The following is a 22,976-nucleotide window of genomic DNA, read 5'->3' on the forward strand; positions in this document are numbered from 1 at the left end:
TGTAATTATTTTTTGGAAGGAAGGAGCTGTGATCAATTTAATTTTAATCATGAGGTAAAATTAAAGATGATAAAACATATTGTAAGAATATGATTTTGTAGAGAGTTTAAATGACAAACAAAAAAGGATAATAAATATGTTCTTGCTCTTCTCACTTTTGCAAAACTCTGATAATGCTTTTTGGAATACTGGTTGTTGTTGAAATAACTATAGTAATATGTTGGAAACCAGAGAAGCTGAAGTTTTGGTTTCAAAAGATAAGCTTGTGCTGAGCTAATAAAACAATTTGCTTATCTGAATCTGCCCCCACCATTTCATTTCTGACTGGTGCTGTGGCCTAACTTGAGGAACAGAGACTCAATCTGGAGTGGAAATTGATAGATTCATGTAAAAATAAAAATTAGATTTTAGTCTAAGGAGAAAATTAAAAGGAAAAGGATGTTTTAATCTGAAAACAATTTTTAATTCCTAGCCAGATATTTCAAGAGCTAGTGTGTTTATGAGAATGCAGTGTGCCAGCCCTGAAGGCCTCAGAGTCTCTCTCCCTCTGATTCCAAATCAGCTCAAAGCTGATATTTGGGCCAGTGTCACACGATAAAGGCACAGGGCAGCAGTAAAAAAAAAAAAAAAAAATCATAGAGACAATGATTTGGTAAAAATGAACGATTGCCATTGAGAGGGCAATGATGAATATTCATGATGAAACAATGTGATGTTTTTCAAATATAGACTTTAAAATGAACTGAAATTTGAGACTAATGTGTTATATGACCAGTAACTTCCATGTCTACTCTTAGCCACCACCATGTACAGAACTGATGGCCTTGGTCACAGAACTTTAAATTGTTATGGCTAGATGCACTGAGCATGATTCTAAGCACTGCTATCTTGCAGGTTTGAAGAGGTACAATGGATTTTAGTGATTAAGTAGTGTTATGATTAACCTGTCTCCATGTTTTACCTATAGTCAGCAGACTAAATGGCTCTGGTGACTCTTGAATGCACTTTCCCCAAGGCTCCAGAAAAAAATCTGATCCATTTTTAGGGTCAAAGATCTCAAGCGATGACCAATGTGAATGAGGGTGATTCGCCGAAGACGGGTAAGATCCTCTTTTGGCCAGCGGGGGACGACCTAAGACATGGGGGTCACCGGCATTGGGCACTTCCAAGAAGGGAGGTGTTTTTATGTGAGGTGTGTATGAGAGTTGAACCGATGTCTGTGAGGCCAGCAGCATCAGTAAGGGGGGACGCTGTGGTTGTAGGGGCCGAGAGTCCAGACAGGACGCAGCAGAGCCTGCCCTAATAATGGTTCCTCTATACCGCTCACTCAAGTACCGCACTGTTTGTGAATGCCAGGGAAGACCCTGAGTGAAAGTTATGATGGTAAAGGTCATTCAAGAGCCAGCTGAGACCATGAGGTGATTGTCATTAACTTTTGTGGAGACCAGAACAAAAATTTATTAATTGGTATCAGTAAAACTGTGTGATATTGAACTAATATGTCTCTATCATAGTTTTAAATCCTGCAGGTCATTAGATATGCAGAGGATAATTTGGAGACATGGTGATGGCTTTGAGATGAGGACGGCTTTTGAAGTTTAGAGAGAAGGTCTGGAAAACAAAAGGTATTTAAACTAAAGATAACTTGAAAGAATATTTCATAGAATTTAATATTATAGTTTGTTCTGAGTAAAAGTCTCAGAGGCTGTTGAAGAGATTATCTGTGTAAGAGACAGAGAGTGAGAGAGAGAGGCTGGTTGTGGAGGCAGAGATGGCACAGTGACTGTTAAAACCTGAGACAAAACAAAAACAATGGCATCAGCTGACCTGTTACAACAACTCGGCTGACCTTTCTAAAGACAACTTAATAGTGAATTTGAAACTGGTTAAGAGACCAAGTAAAAGCAAATTTTGAGAGTGAGCAGTTCATATTTATGTGTCCTGATTGAGTGTAGTGTTTTAGCACTACAGATAATTAAGTTAAACTAAAAAAACGTCTCGGGTTACTATTGTAACCCTTGTTCCCTGAGAGGGAACGAGACACTGCGTCGTCGAGTGACGACACTCTGGGAACGCCCCCAGCGTGACGGCTCTGAAGTATGAATGAAATCAGCCACCAATCCGATTGGTGCAACGTCGTGACGTAACCGGTGACGGCGTACACGGAAGCTATAAGAAGGCGCCGCCCCAAACAACAGACAGCCTTTGCGATGAAGCGAGCGCTCTACGTGTAGGTGTGGCGACGAGACGCAGTGTCTCGTTCCCTCTCAGGGAACAAGGGTTACAATAGTAACCCGAGACGTTCCCTATATCGAGGGAACTCAACACTGCGTCGTCGAGTGACGACACTCTGGGAACGTCAATACCCACTATGCCACACCGAGACACGCCCATCCTGGTGTGAAGCTGGAGCCCAGGCACACTCAGGACGCAAGCACTCTAGCACCCGGCGTAGCCGGGAGGTCCAGCTTATAAAATCTTATAAAGGTGTGTGGATTAGCCCAACCCGCCGCCTCACAAATCTCAATAAGTGAGGCTCCCGAAAGGAGGGCCACCGAGGAGGCCAAGCCCCTCGTAGAGTGAGCCCTCACGGCCATGGGTGAAGGCATATTGCGCACCCGATAAGCCGTGGCTATCGCCTGCACGATCCAGTTACTAATAGTCTGTCTCGCCGCAGGCAACCCTTTCTTCGGGGGGCCAAAGCACACCAGAAGCTGGTCCGATTTCCTCCATTGAGCTAACCTGTCTAGATAGACCCTCAATGCCCTAACCGGGCAGAGCAGGTGCAGCCTAGCTTCCTCTGCCGTCGCGTGAGGCGGAGGATGAAAAGCCTGAAGAAATACCGACCCCATCCCTGAAGAAGGGACCTTGGGCACGTAGCCCGGTCTGGGATGCAAGATAGCCTTCACCCCGCCCGGGGCAAACTCCAAGCAAGTAGGCGTGACCGCCAACGCCTGGAGGTCCCCCACTCTCCTCAGAGAAGTGATGGCGAGGAGAAATGCTACCTTCAGGGTCAGATTTCTCGCCTCAGCCGACTCCAATGGTTCGAAGGGGGCCTCAGCCAACCCCTCCAGAACCACTGCCAGGTCCCAAGCCGGGACTCTGGGATGAGCCGCAGGCCTCAATCTCCTAGCCCCACGGAGAAAACGCACAACCAAGTGGTGTCTACCCAAAGGGCCCCCTTCCAAAGGCGAGTGGAAAGCCCCTATGGCTGCCACATACACCTTCAGAGTGGATGGGGTCAAACCAGCGGAGAAACGGTCTTGGAGGAACTCCAGTACTGAAGCTATTGCGCAGTCAACTGGGTTCACCCCCCTTTCTCTACACCAGCTAGAAAAGACATTCCACTTTAGGCTATACAGTTTCCTCGTAGAGGGAGCCCTAGAGCTGAGAATGGTCTCAACGACCTCTTGTGGCAGACCCCCCTCTAGGTACTGTGCCCCCTCAGAGGCCAGACCCAGAGGTTCCACAACTCTGGCCTGGGGTGGAAAATCACACCCCCTGCCTGAGACAGCAAATCCCTCCTCAGAGGGACCTGCCACGGGGTCCCGTCTAGAAGTGCCACAATGTCGGAGAACCAAGCTCGGGACGGCCACCGGGGTGCCACTAATAGGAGGCTGATGCCCTCCCGGCGGACTCGCTCTAGAACTCCCGGGAGCAGAATGATCGGGGGAAATGCGTACAGACGCTGCCTCGGCCACGTCTGTGTCATGGCATCCAGCCCTAACGGGGCCGGAGGCCTGAGGCTGAACCACAGTGGGCAGTGGGTCGTTTCTACGGAAGCAAACAGATCCACTTCCACTGGGCCGAACCTCTCGCACATGGCCTCCACCACCTCTGGATGGAGCCGCCACTCCCCGGGCCTCAGCCCCTGCCTCGACAGGACATCCGCTCCCTGGTTCTGGTCCCCTGGGACATACATCGCTCTGAGAGACGACAGTTTCCCCTGGGACCACAGGAGGATCTGAAGCGCCAACTTGCATAGTGGGCGTGACCTCAGACCCCCCTGGTGATTGAGATACGATACCACCGACGTATTGTCGGATCGTATCAGGACATGGTGGCCGTGAAGGTCTGGGAGAAAGCTCCTCAAAGCTTTGTAAACCGCCAACATTTCCAAGCAATTTATGTGCCAGGAGGAATGTTGGGGTCCCCACGAACCCCTCATGAACCGGCCTTCCATGACCGCGCCCCAGCCCGTGAGGGAGGCGTCTGTTGAAAGGATCTTCCTGCAACATAACGCTCCTAACACAGGCCCCTGGGACAGGAACCTCGGATCCTTCCATATAATGAGGGAACGAAGGCATCTGCGCGTTACCCTGATCATACGGAAAGGTTTTCCCCTCGAGGAAAACCCCTTGGTTCCTAGCCACCACTGGAGGGGCCTCATGTATAGCAGACCCAAGGGAATTACGTTGGATGCTGCTGCCATGAGTCCCAGCAGTCTCTGAAACTGCTTCACAGTGCGGCTGTGGCCTAGCTTCACCTTTGAGACCTCCGCCAGTATAGAACCCACCCGTGCGGGAGACATGCTCGCTCGCATCGAGGTTGAGTCCCATACCACCCCGAGGAACGTAGTCCTCTGGGCGGGTATCAACACGCTCTTGGCCGTGTTCAGTCTCAGCCCCAAGCACCTGAGATGGGCTAAAACGACATCTCGATGCCGAATCGCCATCTCGCGCGACTTTGCCATAATGAGCCAGTCGTCGATGTAATTCAGCACACGGATGCCCTGCAGCCTCATAGGGGCCAGAGCTGCATCCATGCACTTCGTGAAGGTGCGAGGGGAAAGAGCTAGACCGAAAGGAAGCACCCGATATTGGTACGCTTCGCCCCCGAAAGCGAACCTCAGGAACTTCCTGTGGGCAGGAAGGATGGAGACATGAAAGTATGCGTCCTTTAGATCTATCGTGACGAACCAGTCCTCGAACTGGATCAGATTCACGATCATTTGAATTGTGAGCATCTTGAACCTGAATCTCCTCAGAGACCGATTCAAGTACCTCAGATCTAATATTGGACGCAAGCCTCCACCCTTTTTGGGAACAATGAAATAACGGCTGTAAAAGCCCGACTCCCTGTCTGGCGGAGGAATCTTTTCTATCGCCCCCTTGACCAGCAGAGACTGTACTTCTTGTTCCATAACCTGCCTCTGGGCCGGGGGGACCACAGTCCAGACCACCCCGCTGAACTTCGGTGGTGGAACTCTGAACTGCAATCTGTACCCCCTTCCCACTGTACTCAGGACCCAAGCAGAAATATTCGGGAGGCACATCCATGCGCCGATATATTCTACTAGGGGAACCAGCCTCTCGAGGCTGGTCTCTGGTACCCACCGAACCCCCTGCCCGACCCCCTGAAGCGGCCACCCGGCAGAGCTTAGTCGGGGAGGATTTTCGGTGTGCGCACGCATTCGCTGCCCCGCCGCAGGTCGATTTCGAGGCGGCTGGGACAGCGCACGTACGCGGGAAAACGATGAGGCCCGAAGCGTTGTTAACGGCGGGAACACAACATCGATTTCCCCAGAGCTGCGGGCTCGGAACGACCTCGGTCGTCCGCCCCCGGGAGGGCCAGCTCTGAGCGGTCCCGCCGCAGCTAGGACCGCTTTCCAGAAGCCTTCTTCGCCTGAAGGACTTCCCTCAAGTCGCCCTTCGGCTTAGAAGACTTCTGACGAGAACGTCGCCTCCTTTGCCAGGCTCCCTCGGGAGGGGCGCGGGAAGCGACGCTCTCCTTTTGCGCCTGTCTGTGGGCGCTGGTGGAGGGCCGGGACTGGCCACCAGAGACCTCCCTGCTGGCTACAGGAGGCCCCTGGCGGCGAGGGAGATACTGCCGGAAAGCCGCCGACTGTTTCCTCACCTCCTGGAATCTCTCGACAACGCTATTGACTGCGTCGCCGAAAAGACCCACAGGAGCTATCGGGGAATCCAGAAGGAAGGATTTCTCCTTCTCCTTCATCCCCGACAGGTTTAACCAAAGGTGCCTCTCCACGCACACCATGCCAGCCATAGAGCGGCCGATAGCACGGGCCGTCTCTTTGGTGACGCGGAGAGACAAGTCGGTAGCTTTCCGCAGCTCTGTAATATCGTCCGGAGACGGACCCTCTCCCTCATCGAGCTCTTTGAGGAGCTCAGCTTGGTATGCCTGCAGTACCGCCATGGTGTGCAGGCAACTACCAGCTCTACCGGCCGCTCGATAAGCCCTGCCCACCAGGGACGACGTGTCCCTGCATGGCTTGGTGGGCAGGACAGGGGCTTTCAGGGACGCTGCTGCCTCGGGAGACAGATAGCTCGCTAGTGCCTCCTCGACGCGAGGCAGCGTCCCATAACCAGACTCAGCCGCACCCACGACACACCCGAAGTCAAGAACTGGGGGTGTCGATAGGCGCGACGAGTATGGTTTTCCCCATGATTTGCACAACTCATTGTGCAAATCCGGGAAAAACGGCAAGCCCCTGCGTGGCGGCTGAGCACGCTTTTTGAAGAAGCGTCCATCCAACCTGCTCACAGGCTGGACTTCCACCTCTTCCTGTGGCCAGACAATACTAAGTTTGGCCACAGCACGTGTCAACACGTCCACCAGCTCTTCTTGAGCGGGAGAGTGAAGAGGTGAATTCACCTGCACTCCGCCCGCCTCCAGGCTGAACTGATCTGATCCCTCGGAATCAGACAGCATCAGCACTGGGTTATCGACCTCGTGGGAAGAAGCCGCAGCGCGGGCTTCCTCACGAGGCGGAAGAGCATCTGAATCATCGGACGAGGATTGGGAAGATGCCTCAGCATGCCCGCCTCCCGTCGCGAGATCCAGTTGTGAGCCCCAGGATCTACGCCGCCGCGCTGCCTCAACAGACGCGGGACCAGACCCACGGGGCTCGCGAGCCTGACCGCCTTCGGTGAAGACGGCCAGCCGTGAGCGCAGCACCCGGAGCGGCAGCCTCTCACACTCGCTGCAGGCGGCACCCTCAAGCGCCGCCTGAGCGTGCTGCGCTCCGAGACACTGCACACACAGCTGGTGTGTGTCCGAGCCCGTAATGAAGCGCGGGCACGGATGAACACACCTCCTAAACTGCTCGCTTGCCATGCTTCTCAGAGAGGGACTGATAATCAGACAGACAACAGTAAATAGACAAACAATATTCACACAGAGCGCCTCGCTGAAGAGCAAAGACTGTCTGTTGTTTGGGGCGGCGCCTTCTTATAGCTTCCGTGTACGCCGTCGCCGGTTACGTCACGACGTTGCACCAATCGGATTGGTGGCTGATTTCATTCATACTTCAGAGCCGTCACGCTGGGGGCGTTCCCAGAGTGTCGTCACTCGACGACGCAGTGTTGAGTTCCCTCGATATAGGGAACTTGAAAAGAAGCTAATTATTCTGAGTGAAACAGATAAAAAGATGATCCAGACGAACATTGGGACGAGCTTTAAGTGGATTGATATCCAGCTCTGTCTGTTAAGGGTAGTTATGACTACTTTTGTCATTTATGATGTTGAATTATATCCTGGATTAGTAAAAGTTATAGACTTGAAGCAGAGACAAAGTGACAGATTGGCTTAAGTCATTATTGAAATTATCCAGAGACTCTTCTGAAATAATGGAGGGCAAACGAGAGAATAGAACTGCTAAAAAGTTTTATTTGTATGCTTCCTCAGAAGGGAAGAAAGACATTTGATTAATATAGAGAATTACAATTAATGTAAAAAAAAAAATAGGGCTGTTAGGCTTTCTGTGTGACTGGGATTTTAATATGAGGACAATAATATTTTGGTTTGTGCAGAGCAGAAGAGATAAGTGATACCTAAACAAGAATGATCACAAGGTGCAGTCAGAGACTAAGTATTTGATAGAGGAATAATGGGACAAGAGAAAGAGCCACAAAGATTAATAATGACAAATTTGAATACTTTATAAAGACCATATAAATTTGTAAGTTCTTGGTAAAATTATAAAAAAAATTGGTTTAAGTGCTAAGTTGGTCTAGTGGGGATTTCATGATAAGTATCACTGACAGATGACAGGAATCAAGGGGTTTAAGATTTTGGTAATTTGGAGCATACACCTAAAGAGTTTTAATGGATGAGCCGTTGAAAAATAAAGGGTACTTTAAAGGAAATCTTAATTAAGAGATTTTGAACGTTTTGCTAATAACATGGGGTTGAAAAGTGATTTGAAAAATAACTGTGTAAAGAGCTGATTGAATGTAATGAATGGATAATTACATAGTTTTGATGAAAAGTTTTTCAACATTAAAAAATTTAGATCATAAATGATTGAGGATGTATATCAAGTGCAAATTAAATTTGGAAATGATAGCAGACCCTTCTTGTGTGCTGGTAAGAGAGGGTGAACACATTTTTCTGAAAACAGAACCAAAATGGGTTTACAAATGGCACATAACTGAACCTGAGTGGGCTAAACTATTTGTGAATTGGGGCAAAATAAAATGCAGTCTGATGAGACAGATTTTATGATGCCTGATGATTTACATTGCACATCACATATCGTAACAAAGAGGGATCAATTTTATGAAAACAAATGGTTTGAGGTAGAAAAAGACCTTTTTAAAGTTGATCAAATGTATTGGAATGAGAAAGTGTGTGCGGTTTCAGTGAGCTTGTCAGAAATGCAGCTTCCTCTCTATTTGATAGCAGGGGAATGTGTGACTGGAGGAAGGTCAATGACACGTTGAGATACAGTGAGAAATTGGGGGGTTTTAATTCTGACTGTGAGCATGAAATTGAAGTAAAGCGAATTGTAACCACAATTGACAAACACACACGTGAAAAAGACAAATATGATGTTGAAAATTGAGGCAATTTTGGGTATTGAACCAGTGTTTGAATCACTGTTGAAAGAAGGCATTATTGTGCCATGTGACACCTGACCGGTGCGAACTCCTATCTTTCTTGGGGAAAAGATTAGGGACACAGGTCAGCCAACTGAATGGCGGTTTGTACAAGACTTGCAGGCAGTTAATTCGGCGGTGGCAGCAGCTGAGCAGGCCGTGATGGCCTCTAGAGAATTTGTGGGGTACTCTGGCATAACACTAATGGTTCCACATTCAGTGACTTTGATACTGCAAGAACAGAAGACATACCATTTATCAGCAACACGATGGTTGAGGTATCACACGATTATGCTTGACATGCCAAACATCACCGTGAAACGTTGCACAGTGCTGAACCCCGCCACACTCCTGCCAACGGAGGAGGATGGCGAGGAGCACCACTGATGCATAACAGCGCTTGAACAGGTGTGTACCCCGAGTCCTGACCTTTTGGACACACCTCTCGAAAATTGTGACAATGTCCTCTTTGTGGATGGCTCTGCTTACAGAGATGCACAAACAGGTTTAAGCAAAGTGGGTTACGAGGTAACAACCGACTTTGACCCTTTGCGTTCGGGCAGCTTGCCACACAATTATTCGCCTCAAGCGGCAGAGCTTGTCGCTCTGATTGAAGCGTGCAAATTAATGGAAGAGAAATGTGTAACGATTGACACAGATTCGCGTTATACGTTTGGGGTAGCGCATGATTTTGGGGCGTTGTGGAAACTGGAAATTTCTGAAATCTGATGGACGTCCAATTCTGAATGCTTCTCTTGTCTCTTCTCTTCTAGACGCTATCCTATTGCCAAAACAACTTGCTATCTGTAAATGCGCAGTGCATACTAACAACCAAGATTTTATCTCAACAGGCAATGTGAGAGCAGACGCCGCGAAGGCCGCGGCGGCAACGAAGCCAAAAGAACCAGAGTGTCTTTTGGTATCTGAAATAAACACAAATGCTTTGTCCTCTTTACAGAGAATGCAGATTTTCCGCACGACAGCGGAAAAACAACTGTGATGATGTGTGGTTGAGTGAAGATGGCAAGCCTTGTTTACCTCGAAATTTCTTTCATCATTAAGTGGCTACATGGGAAAGACCATGCAGCCAAAGGGGGGATGATATTGCAAATGAAAGACATGTGGTTCACAAAGGGGTTTACAACGTACGCTGCAAATTTTTGTAACAGATGCGTGATTTGTAACGCATACAATGTGGCAAGGGGAGTAAAAATGCCTTTGGCATCACACCCACCGGTAGAAGAGCCATTCGAGTACCTCATTATGGATTTCATTGAGTTGAGTCCATGTGATGGTAAGAAATACTGCCTGGTGATGGTTGACATGTGGTCAAAATGGGTAGAGGTATTCCCAACATTTAAACAAGACGCAGCAGCAGTGGCAAAGGCCTTGCTGACTGAAATCATTCCCAGGTGGGAAATAAAAAAAAAGATCAGTTCAGATAACGGAACACATTTCGTGAATGAGGAAATCAAACAAGTGGGTCAGTTTTTAGGAATAGACATGAGAACACACTGCAGTTACTATTCGGCCTAAGGAGGAGCCGTAGAGCGAGAAAGCGCAAAAATAAAGAACAAATTGGCAAAATGCTGTGAGGACACTGGACTCACATGGGTAAAGGCCCTACCAATTGTGTTAATGTACATGATAATGAGAAAAAGACCCAAAGCAAATTTAAGTCAGTTTGAAATAGTCTTTGGAGAACCACTTTTTATGGGCATGAAAGGGGGTAAACAACAGCTTCCATCCACAGATCTGTGTGAGAGTGTGTTTGTTGAACTATTGAAAGGAAATGTGTTGTGTCTGTGTCTGTGTTATCTAACATCTGTTTGCAGGTAAAGGCGACTCAGGGAAAGCCAGCAGAAATTCCTCTATACAATATCGAACTGGGTGATTTTGTGGTGATTCGACCCTGAGGAGGAGCTGGAAGGTGAAAAGGTGGCTAGGACCTTTCGTGGTGCTGTTGACGACACACAGCGCCGTCAAGGTCGCATAGAGAGCGGCATGGGTACATGCAAGCCATTGCAGAAAGGTCCCAGCGGTGACCGAGGAGGAGGAGCCGAGAGGAGAGCAACAGGAAGCACATGTCGGTGCTGGCAGAGGTCAAACATAAACATCACCTGCCATGATCGATAGAGGAGCAGGAACATCTGCCAAGAGTGGTATTGAGAGAGCCAACATTCAAGTTAGAGCCTATTGAAAGATATCAAACTTCTGTATCTGTGAAAAGTCGAAACCAGAGACAATTTCAAGAACTAGTGATAAGAGATCGGAGCATCCTTGGTGTGTGCTCAAAAGTAGCCCACACATTCCAAACGGGAACAGCAGTGACTATAAACTAAAGGAATGGGTTGGCGTGGACTGTACTAGCAATAGCTAACAGCACTAAATATGTTTCAACAATGGTGAATGAGGAAGTGAATTAGTTTAGATATGTGAACAGCAAAAAAGTGGGAGTTTGAAAAATGTTGGGACTGTCATGTTGTTTTCACATTCCAGATTACAGCAGCAATGTAACAAGCATCATTGATCACATGAGAATGGCAGTGAAGGAACCTGTGGAAGCTGATGACACATGGTTTGGGTGGATAGCAAGCCAAGAGGGATGCTAGGATACACTGTATTGCCAATCATGGCTGTAATTGTTTGATATTGATATGTTTACTATGTGTTTTTCAATATGTAGTAGGACTGGTAAGAAGACCGGTGACATCAATAGTATCACCTCAAATGGCTAAAGTGACGGTAAATGATGAATATGAAAAGGGATGGACGAATTTTATGATATGACTGACGATTTAGATAGGCCTAATGACGAGAACCCTAAGGATTAGGGAATTACTTGGATTAATTGTTTCTTCTGACTTTAGACTATACTATGCTTGCTATGAAAATAGAGACTATATCTCGCAAAAACAGCCTTTTGCATATTTTCTAACTTCCTTCACAAATTCGAGAGGGTGACCACTTATGAGAAAATCAGAGATGAAGGGTATAAGTGTGATGTGACTGGAATTTGCTTGAATTATTGATTGTATTTTATTTCAATTTTTATATGTTATTGTAATTTTTATTGTCGTTTTATTATCATGTTTAATCTTTAGTTTTGAATTAGGTTGATTTTAGTTAAATAACATTTAATCTTTAACTTTTAAGTTTAATACTAGTTTGATTTTAAATACAATTTAATCTTTAACTTTTTTAGTTTAATTCATTTAATCAGTATTAATTTAATAATGTAAGAGCATTTGCTCAAGTCTGATTTTATTTCTACATTTATAAAATTTAGCATTAATCTTTAAGTTTAGATTTGGTTTGATTTTTAACATTTAACTTTTAAAGTGTTTACCATGATTTACATTTTTTTCTTTGTTTATCAACATGTGATAAAAAGGGGGGAGTGTCGTGGCAAAATGCAAATCTTGGTATAGCCATATGTTTACCTTCCCATGGTGTGAGATATGCAGTACATGACATACGTGTACTATGAGCTATACATGGGCTACGTGGCATCCTGACTTAAACAACGGCCTGTATGGAAATGTACTGAGAGGGGAGGATGCTGCCAACAGTATAAGAGATTGTGATTTCTGTTATGACTTCAGTGTACGCTTGGTGTGGCCTTGTGGTTGCATCAACCGTGCCTCTTTCTTGCAAGAAACTTTTTTATTAAATAAACCTTTATAATTATAATTGGCTAATGTTTGTCTCTTATTCAGTGAAGCGATGGAGTTAATTATTTTGCCATTACACATTTAACATTGTTTACTCTTTGATGGTTAAAATGAAAGGATTCACAAATGTGCAGAACTCAGACAATTAGCTTGCATTGAAGAAAAAAATAACTGTTGTTTTGAGAGGCATTCTGGCAAACTTAAAACACTTCACTGGCACTCACACAAATACGAATGAGAGTGTTTGAAAGGCTTCGTACAGGTTACGTACGGCTTTCTTCATGCATATTTTTAAATCTCTGTTTCCATAAGCAAATAATAACTCAGTTAATTAGGTGCATACACATAATAACATGCTCATTACTTGATAATTAATTATACTTATATAGTTGGAACGGCACAACATTGCTCAGTTTGGTTTGGTTTGCTTTTCCACTGCTGAAGTACTGCTTCAAGTAGGTGTGATTCCGTTGTAGACTAAATGTGCGGCCTCTACTGCTGCGACACCATCGGAAACGTGACACAAAACAAATGCACCCAACAATGGCAATATCAGCTATACCGCCTCTATTGTATTGTGAACCCCTTGCCTGTCACCCCCCGATTTGGCAAATGGAGCATTTAGACATACTCATAGTATAAAGACAGCTGCTCTTAAGTTATTCTGAATATACACATAACCAATATATAGTTAGAAAGCCAAGACTTGAGATTTTACAGCTGAATACTCAGAATTACTCAGAAAGTTATTAATGTAGCGATATACAGGTCCTTCTAAAAAATTAGCATATTGTGATAAAAGTTCATTATTTTCCATAATGTAATGATAAAAATTAAACGTTCATATATTTTAGATTCATTGCACACCAACTGAAATATTTCAGGTCTTTTATTGTTTTAATACTGATGATTTTGGCATACAGCTCATGAATAACGGAACACATTTCGAAACCCAAAATTCCTATCTCAAAAAAATTAGCATATCATGAAAAGTTTCTCTAAATGAGCTATTAACCTAATCATCTGAATCAACTAATTCACTCTAAACACCTGCAAATGATTCCTGAGGCTTTTACAAACTCCCAGCCTGGTTCATTACTCAAAACCGCAATCATGGGTAAGACTGCCGACCTGACTGCTGTCCAGAAGGCCATCATTGACACCCTCAAGCGAGAGGGTAAGACACAGAAAGAAATTTCTGAACGAATAGGCTGTTCCCAGAGTGCTGTATCATGGCACCTCAGTGGGAAGTCTGTGGGAAGGAAAAAGTGTGGCAAAAAACGCTGCACAACAAGAAGAGGTTACCGGACCCTGAGGAAAATTGTGGAGAAGGACCGGTTCCAGACCTTGGGCGACCTGCGGAAGCAGTGGACTGAGTCTGGAGTAGAAACATCCAGAGCCACAGGCGTGTGCAGGAAAGGGGCCACAGGTGCCGCATTCCCCAGGTCAAGCCACTTTTGGGCTTCAGAGAAGCAGCACTGGACTGTTGCTCAGTGGTCCAAAGTACTTTTTCGGATGAAAGCAAATTTTGCATGTCATTCGGAAATCAAGGTGCCAGAGTCTGGAGGAAGACTGGGGAGAAGGAAATGCCAAAATGCTTGAAATCCAGTGTCAAGTACCCACAGTCAGTGATGGTCTGGGGTGCCATGTCAGCTGCTGGTGTTGGTCCACTGTGTTTTATCAAGGGCAGGGTCAATGCAGCTAGCTATCAGGAGATTTCGGAGCACTTCATGCTTCCATCTGCTGAAAAGCTTTATGGAGATGAAGATTTCATTTTTCAGCACAACCTGGCACCTGCTCACAGTGCCAAAACCACTGGTAAATGGTTTACTGACCATGGTATTAATGTGCTCAATTGGCCTGCCTACTCTCCTGACCTGAACCCCATAGAGAATCTGTGGGATACTGTGAAGAGAAAGTTGAGAGACACAAGACCCAAAACTCTGGATGAGCTTAAGGCCACTGTCGAAGCATCCTGGGCCTCCAGAACACCTCAGCAGTGCCACAGGCTGATCGCCTCCATGCCACGCCGCTTTGAAGCAGTCATTTCTGCAAAAGGATTCCCGACCAAGTATTGAGTGCATAACTGAACATAATTATTTGAAGGTTGACTTTTTTTGTATTAAAAACACTTTTCTTTTAATGGTTGGATGAAATATGCTAATTTTTTGAGATTTTGGGAATTTGGGGTTTTCATGAGCTGTATGCCAAAATCATCAGTATTAAAACAATAAAAGATCTGAAATATTTCAGTTGGTGTGCAATGAATCTAAAATATATGAAAGTTAAATTTTTATCATTACATTATGGAAAATAATGAACTTTTATCACAATATGCTAATTTTTTTAGAAGGACCTATATAGGCTAAAACATAAAAATAAAAAATGTAAATATTTAAAATATTGTTTTCATGTATAAAAATATTATGTGAATGTAGTATAACGACTTATAACTACAACTACACTCTAAAAAACATTGGGTTGTTTTAACCCAATGTTGGGTCAAATATGGACTAACCCAGCAATTGGGTTGTTTTAATCCTGCGGTTGGGTTAAATATTTGCTTAAGACAACCCAATTGCTGGGTTAGTCCATATCTGACCCAACATTAGGTTGTTTTTTACCCAGAATTTTTTTGAGTGTAAAGTGTGGTCATGCTTTATTTAAAATCTGAGGCTGTTATGTCCAAAACTATGAATTGTATTAAACATTTTCTAAGACCATGTTTGGATTTTTTTTTAGAGATGCTTTTATCAAATAAGTTGGTTGGCCTGCAGACACTTTTGCAGTCTTGTGTCTAATGTCTGGCAAGGAGAACAGCTCAATTAATGCTACAAAGTGCTCAATCGACGATTGTTTCACACCTTTGAATGTATGAGACGTAATCCTCATTATTCTTTTGTTATGAATCTTTTGTTTTATTAACAGCAATTATTCAAAACCATGTGTTAGTGTACAACATGTATGCCTGCCTAAATGGCTCATTAACAGTGCAGTATTTCATTTAGTAGTCGACATTATCTAAAGTCTTTCTAAAAGAAGAAAAAAAAAACTAAACTAAAAGCACATTATGTGAATTATTGTAAAAAAAAATAAAAAAAAATAGACAAAGCTCCTGGTCCAAGAGGTGCACTAGAGCTTTGGTTAGCATCAAGTTACACAACACAATTTAAAAAAATTAAATTACACCTTCACTCTATATTTCACTTTAGACTACCATCGAATGTTTTTATAAGTGTCCTGTCGTGATATAATGGGGATTCCATTCATATGATGATGTTAAAACATGTTATATTTATCATTTTATATGGAGCAAATCGCTACACCTGTTAGCAGTCATAATGTAAACATCCATTATTCATATAAAAATAGCCAAAATCACATGAAAAATCACACAAAAACCTTATTCCATAGTTATTGTGTGTTTATTAGCTTCTTAGTTCACACGTAGAAATGTAGAATAGGCTCGTTCTTCACAGAGCCAGAATGAGGAAGTGTCCACACAGGAGGTGCGCGTCATGCGGAGGGCAGTGTTGACATAGATATGTATACCTAGATACCTCATTTGAATGCTCCAGGCAGGCACATTGACGAGCCGCCATTTTAGAACGGTCAACACACATCAACACTTCAGATGCTGTCAATCATCACTCGATTAAAAAAAAAAAAAAAAAAGAACACTGCGCCTGTGCAGCCACTGTGAAACTCTGGCGCGATTTAACTTCCCGAAGAAACGTTTCTCAGGTGAGACGTTTGTGTTAGTTCAGCAATTATAATGTTTGGATCAACACAAAAACACGTAACATTTGTTAGTAACAGGCTTCATAGTTCGAATTTCAACAGTAGCCTATTCAAGAACTGGAAAATGTATGGAAACAAACATTGACCCTTGTAAAGTGTTTAAATCAATCTAAATGTAAGAGTATTTAAAGAAGAGAAACTGACTTATTTCTGCTGTTCTACAAGCCCTTCTGTCAGCGGGTCTGTTGTCTATTTTTGCCACGATTCTCACGCTGCATTAAAGCCACGGTGCATAGTTCTTATAAACATGAAAGATAACCGATTTCACCATAAAATCATGTAGTGCAGTGTTCCGTGTGTTTCACAATCACCTCATCCAGCACTGTGAAATAAATAATAAAATACATGAAAACAAATCACTGCCAGAAGATTTTGCCCAAACTTCCAAGGCCTGTTTAAATGATTAAACTAAGTGTATCTTAACTTTGTTACATTTTATCAAGTGAACAACTTATATACAGCATATTGTGTTTGGGTATGGGGCATTTGCAGCAGATATATGCTGCCCGTCATGAATCAAAGTAGCGTAGAAATCTAGACGCACCCCAGCGGCAGCAAATTTAATTTGCCCGCAAGTGTCTAGGCACTCTCAATACCCATCTGAGCTGTATTCCTCAGAATCTGGACGGCCCAATCACATCGTGTATAGAGTCGGCGGGCGGGGCCATAATGACGACGGCTGAGTTGCGTTTGCGTGCTTCTAGTAAACATAGAAACTGGCAAACGGCGGCGGACTTTCGAATCAGCTCTGATCGCGACTCTGGAAGACTTGGAGTTAAGCTTTTCTCTGAGAAAAGAACAAAGAACGGCACTGAAGTCATTCTTAAAAAGGGAAGATGTGTTCGGAGTTTTGCCCGACCGGATACGGCGAATGTTTTATCAGTCAGCGAGCTCTGCTTCACCTTCGTTGCTCTGGTTGGTGTAGCGCTATCCTATCGCGTGCAGAGAGAGTTTGAAAGACAACCGTTTATCCCGCCCCTCGGATTGAACCCTGTCAATGGTGAGTTTCCAGACCAAACATCTTGATGTGGGTCTGGCTTGTCAGGCTAGAATCAAAGCACATCTCGGGGGAGAACACCGGCAAATGTGACAGAATGGACGATATTATAGTCTGTGTAATACACGTTTCAGGTGCGAGTGATCAGCGAGGCAAGCGCTGCCAGAATGCCCAACGGACGAGTGTCGGGCACGCGCGGCTCCCGCTCCATATGCACTGCTTCTACCCTGTCAACCATAGCTTGCGCGTGCAGTGTGACATTTGAATGGTCACAATGCACGTTCGCAACCGGCTTTGACCGTTCTAAAATGGGGGACGGCTAACGTATAGCGGCCCATAGAAACAGTCGCTAATGAGGTATCTACGTATACATATCTGTGAGTGTTGAGCAGTAAGATGACTGACAGCTCATTGAGCAAATGAACGCCTGATGAGTCATAGCTGATGCATATCATTAAGAGGAGACACGGGGAGCTATGTGCATGTCTCAATTCTTTCAGATCGCATAATTCAGTGAGAAATGAATAGAAAAGGTATTCTGTAAGACGAAATATTTTGCAAACGTGATTATATATTTCTCCAAATATGAGCACTTTTGAACTAACAGCTAAACTGAAAGCTGTTCTTTGCAAGCTGTTTGAACACAGCTGAGTCAGTGCAGACGAGAGAGAATGAATGTGCATGTGATATTCCACTCAAAATATCGTTCATAACAGATCGATTATAAAGCACTCCTGACATAAATGAATGTCTGTTTAAGGTCTCAGTCGCTATATAACTCACAAAAGAATATAATGAACTTGGCTGCCAATATTATGTTTTAAAATGTGTATTCTGTGTATTTCAGAGCCTTCATGTTTTAAAAGTCGCAGCCACAGACCATCTGTTTGGATATTTAGAAGAAACGTTTGCCTACTTGTGCAGCAAAGTGCGTCCAGCCATGGAAAGACAGGACACAGACTTCCGTGTTTGAGTACCTCTAAAGAAGAGAGTAGCCATCGCACTATGGAAGCTTACAACAGGTTCTGAGTACAGAAGAGTTCGACATCTTTTTGGAGCAAGCATAACAACTGTTTGTCGATGTGTTCAGGAGTTCTGTGCAGCAGCAGAGACTTTGTTGGTAGCAGAATAAATTTGTTTTCCAGATCAGGAGAATTTTTAAGAAATGGCTGCCTACATTGAGAACACATTTGGGGGTTCCAACAATGTATGGGTGCTATTGATGGACACATACTGTCCGTCAATAACACTACAGGACTATCACTGTGACTATTTTAACCGTAAATGGCGGCACTCCATCATCCATCAAGGTGTTGTGGATGGAAAGGGACTTTTCTGGAATGTTTTTACAGGACTGCCTGGAAGCCTGCATTATTCTCGGATATAGAGGGCACACTGTGGGAGTTGGCAAGTAGTGGAAACCACAACCAGCTTATACTAGAAACATTGGTGGGGTGTTTGTTGGCTACTAAAAAATGTTTTCACTCCGGGTCACCCCATCCATCTCTCCCTGATTCAGCCTTTTTTTTTTCTTTCAAGAAAGTCGTGCGAAAGATACTGCCGTGGCCGTTACTGCTAGCGGGTTTGGTGTTGCAAATCCAATGACACTTGCAGTGACGATTCTGTCTGACCAATCAGTGATCTGTAGTGTTTACATGTCACATTTTAGTATCGGTACCGAGCAGAGGTGGAAAGTAACGAATTACATTTACTCGTGTTACTGTAATTGAGTAGTTTTTCTGTGTAATTCTACTTTTTTAAGTAGTTTTAAAAATCTGTAATTTTACTTTTACTTAAGTACATTGTGATCGGTGCTGTCATCCTTATTCGACGACGCTTTGAAGTCAACGTTATAGGGAGCGAGGATATATAATTTCACTTGATTCAATTCCTCCGCCCTCACGTCTTTTCCTTGCATCCTGAAGGGGTGGAGCTAAGGCGCGAGGAAAGTAAACGAGGATGCACAGATAAGAATTGGGAAGCACCCCATATTTTGTGGATAGGATACCGCTACGGGCACTGGGCATGCGCACATCAATATTGTGTCATTTAATTACTGTGCTTGCATTATTGTAAGGGTATGTTTAGTGTTGGGGTAGGTGTAGGCGTTACTAAAACACAATCTGGTAAGTTATTTATTGTGCGATTTTGTCTCACCTCCTACCATTGCTGTACCACTTTTGTTGGAGCTTTGTTGTAGGACCCCTACCATTGTAAAAGCGCTATATAAATAAAGTTGACTTGACTTGATGAATCATCATTCAAAATACATCTCTCACATGTCAGAAGAACTTTCTACTATACTAACGGTAATCGTTTTGGGCCTTAAACCCTTTGTTCTTAAGAAAAAAAAGATTTCAGGACAACAAGATTTCCCAGGTAATTTGACATTTTGTTTAAAGGGGGGTGAAATGCTGTTTCATGCATACTGAGCTTTTTACACTGTTAAAGACTTGGATTCCCATCCTAAACATAGACAAAGTTTCAAAAACTAATGTTGGTTGTTTGATGGAGTATTTCTGTGTCAAAAATACTCCTTCCGGTTTCTCACAAGTTTCGGAGAGTTTTTTTCGAGTATGGCTCGGCTTGATGTCGACAGAGTGGAAGGTCCTTGTATGGGCCGTACGGGCTCTTCTCCCGGTAGGGTGCGCGCGTGTGTGACTAGAGCGAGAGAGGAAATGCACGCCCCATCAACAATGCTCTCAGCTGAGAGATCCACTCGTCCGTGAACACTTATGTCGTTATACTCCACTTTATTCCTATGGGTGACTTCAACGCTTCAGCACAGCATTCCGGGAAGGCAGCGCTGCATTTGAACCGGTTTGAACGCAGAAATGACTGGAAGCTTCACAACATCGCGGATCTCTGAAACTGAGTGTTTCACCCTCCCTTTAATATGTTTTCCAGGAAATCTGGGAACCCGGATTACTCAAAAAACTGCAACGCACCTGCTTTAGTTTTTCATCCTGTTTGGGTTGGCTGACTTTTTCCAGTCTGCCTGGAACCAAAGGTTTCAAGCCACCACTTTTTTGCAAGCAAACACTTTTGAGGTTGACATCATATGACATAAAATGATAATAACCAATGTTTGTTTTCAGCGCTGGTCCTAGACTTCTGGCATCCTAAGCAAAGCATCGTCATGGGGCCCCTGTCCCCAAAATCCCCAAAATGACTCCCAACCCCTTAATCTACTCTTTTATTACCATTAATTGACAGAGAGAGCAGCTGCTTTATTAGGCTGCTGTCACTTTAAGACCAAATGCACAGTCCTTATACACAAGAATTCGATTACTTTCCCAGCTGTTACTTTTCACTGAAGACATTACTGAACACCCAAGGTGGACATTTTGACACATTTTCGCTTGTATTTGCCGTTTATGTGCATGGCTCAAGCCATAGCCTCTACTTGTCCTGTTGCCTGTTGAACAACGTCACTTCCACAGCTCAATACGTTCATGTGACGTTACATGATTCGAGTGATTTGTATGCTACATATGGTGACAGCGCCTCTTAAAAGAAAGGAACGGAAAGCGGCATCGTGTTTTGATAATCGTGGTCATCATTTTTGAGAGCAAGGGGGCCCCCTAGTGGTTCAGGGACCCTACGCTACTTGCGTACTTTGCGTAGCCTGGATGCCAGCTGAACTTAGCCCCGCCCACAAAAGTTTTAGGTCGGGCAATTCGGTCTGGCCTTGCTCCATAGAGGAGTAATTATCCCCAAACAGAAACTGTTCGGACCAATGAAATCATCAGGGCGGGCTTTAGACGATGATGGACAGATGATCAACAGTAATGTAATCATCAAGTCATCAAAGGGGCTTGGATTATATTTTTTCGAATCCTAAACAGAGAGCTTGTTTGTATCTGCATTCACCTTCACTATTTCTCTCAGAAATGATGATCATGTTAGGTAAGTACTCTGTGTATCATTAAATTATTTTATTTTTTTACAACACGGCAAAGATCGTGCATTCCAGCCTGATTGCAGCGCACGTGCAGACAGGGTTGCTGAGTTTTTACAACAAAACCCGCCAACTACTAGCCCTGAACAATAGCTTCTCAGGGGTTTCTCCGGGGGAAAAATGGCGTTCGGGGGGTAAAGTGTGTTATTTTGGCACGGTTGCCTGCTAAAATTCGCACTCATGGGTCTATAAATCACATAATAGTCGTTTCAACCCACGGACATAGAAAACAACCCGCGGGGAAAAAACGCGGACTTGGCAACACAGTGCAGTTGAGCTCTGTTGACATTTGACAATGCGTCGCTTGCTGCTCTGATTGGTTGTAGGTCTATCCAATTGATGTCTTTCCTGGTTCGGTTGAAACATGCCCCATAATCACAGCCCAATGGAGCAGTTTCAGACTCAGATTCTGACTAGAATTGAGTAAGACCACGTCAGGCTATACTTTACGTGGAGGGAGGACTGACACGGCTTGCTCTTTTTAAAAGGACAGAAACCCCATTCAGTATTGTCTGGGCATGTTTGTAACTATGTTCACACAATGCTTAGACACTTTTCGTACCTCTCAGGGTGCAGTTGTGATAGCGGGCGTCCCCCATGTATCCACGTGCGCAGATCTCACAGTGTGCTCCCGCTGTGTGGTTGATGCAGCGGTGGCAGTGGCCAGTCTCGGGGTGGCATATTTGTGGCGTGGAGCGAGGGTCCGCGTTCCCATTGCAGTCGCAGGGCACGCACGCGCCTGCCGATTTAAATAAACCATCTGCACACGCGTCACATGTCATTCCGGAGAAGCCAAGCTTACATTCGTCACAGACAGGTCGTCCGCTGGAATCTGTAAATGAGATTGAACAGACGTGATCAACAACTAAGAGATTAAATAAGGCATTTGTAGGATTGTTTTTTTTTGGGGGGGAAGAATTACAGCAAAGTTTCCTTCCTAATGCTGGACTCATTTTGATGTACAGTGGGCCCTTAAAGGGTTAGTTCACCCAGAAATGAAAATTCTCTGTTAATTACTCACCCTAATGTCGTTCGACACCCGTAAGACCTCCGTTCATCTTCGGAAACACAAATGAAGATATTTGTGTTGAAAAACGATAGCTCAGCAAGGCCATTGACACCAATGTTTGGATCGCGTGTCAAACCGCCAAACTGCTGAAATCGCGTGACACTTACCAAATTATGAATCGATACGCTGATTTATAGCATTCAAAACTTATCGGCCCATAACTATATAAGTCGTTTAGTATTTTTTTGCACACAAAAACTATTCTCGTTGCTTCATAAAATTATTGTAGAGTCACTGTAGTGAGATGGAATTGTTTATCGACGTCTTTAGTGCCTTTTATGGGTCTTGAGAGAGGAAAGGACATTGGTGTCAATGAAGGCCTTTCTGAGCCATCGGATTTCAACAAAAATATCATAATTTGTGTTCCGAAGATGAACGGAGGGCTTACGGGTGTCAAACGACATGTTGGTGAGTAATTAATGAGAGAATTTTTATTTTTGGGTGAACTAACCCTTTAAAGTATTTGGGCAGTTGTGCCACACTTAAAAAGGTATAAATGTCTTCTGGCCACTTTCTTGTGTCACTGCTATATCAAACTATGTTTTATTTTATATTTTAAGACACCTGTGTGAAGTTGATGGGAAGGGAAGTTTGTTTGTTTGTTTTGTTTTGTTTTGTTTTGTTTTAGTCATGT

The 22,976-nt window shown here is 44.4% G+C and overlaps 1 protein-coding gene across 1 annotated transcript in view; it reads right to left on the bottom strand.

Moving 5' to 3' along the window:
• The window catches only part of si:ch211-158d24.2 (multiple epidermal growth factor-like domains protein 9), a 106,006-nt gene that overhangs the window by 47,857 nt on the left and 35,173 nt on the right, over positions 1–22,976 (bottom strand). Inside the window, exon 5 of the mRNA XM_067413322.1 lies at positions 21,836–22,105. Coding sequence (XP_067269423.1) covers positions 21,836–22,105 — 270 coding nt within the window. The remainder of the gene's footprint in view (positions 1–21,835; positions 22,106–22,976) is intronic.

The sequence above is a fragment of the Pseudorasbora parva genome, chromosome 13, assembly GCF_024679245.1.
Source record: "Pseudorasbora parva isolate DD20220531a chromosome 13, ASM2467924v1, whole genome shotgun sequence".
Taxonomy (NCBI): domain Eukaryota; kingdom Metazoa; phylum Chordata; class Actinopteri; order Cypriniformes; family Gobionidae; genus Pseudorasbora; species Pseudorasbora parva.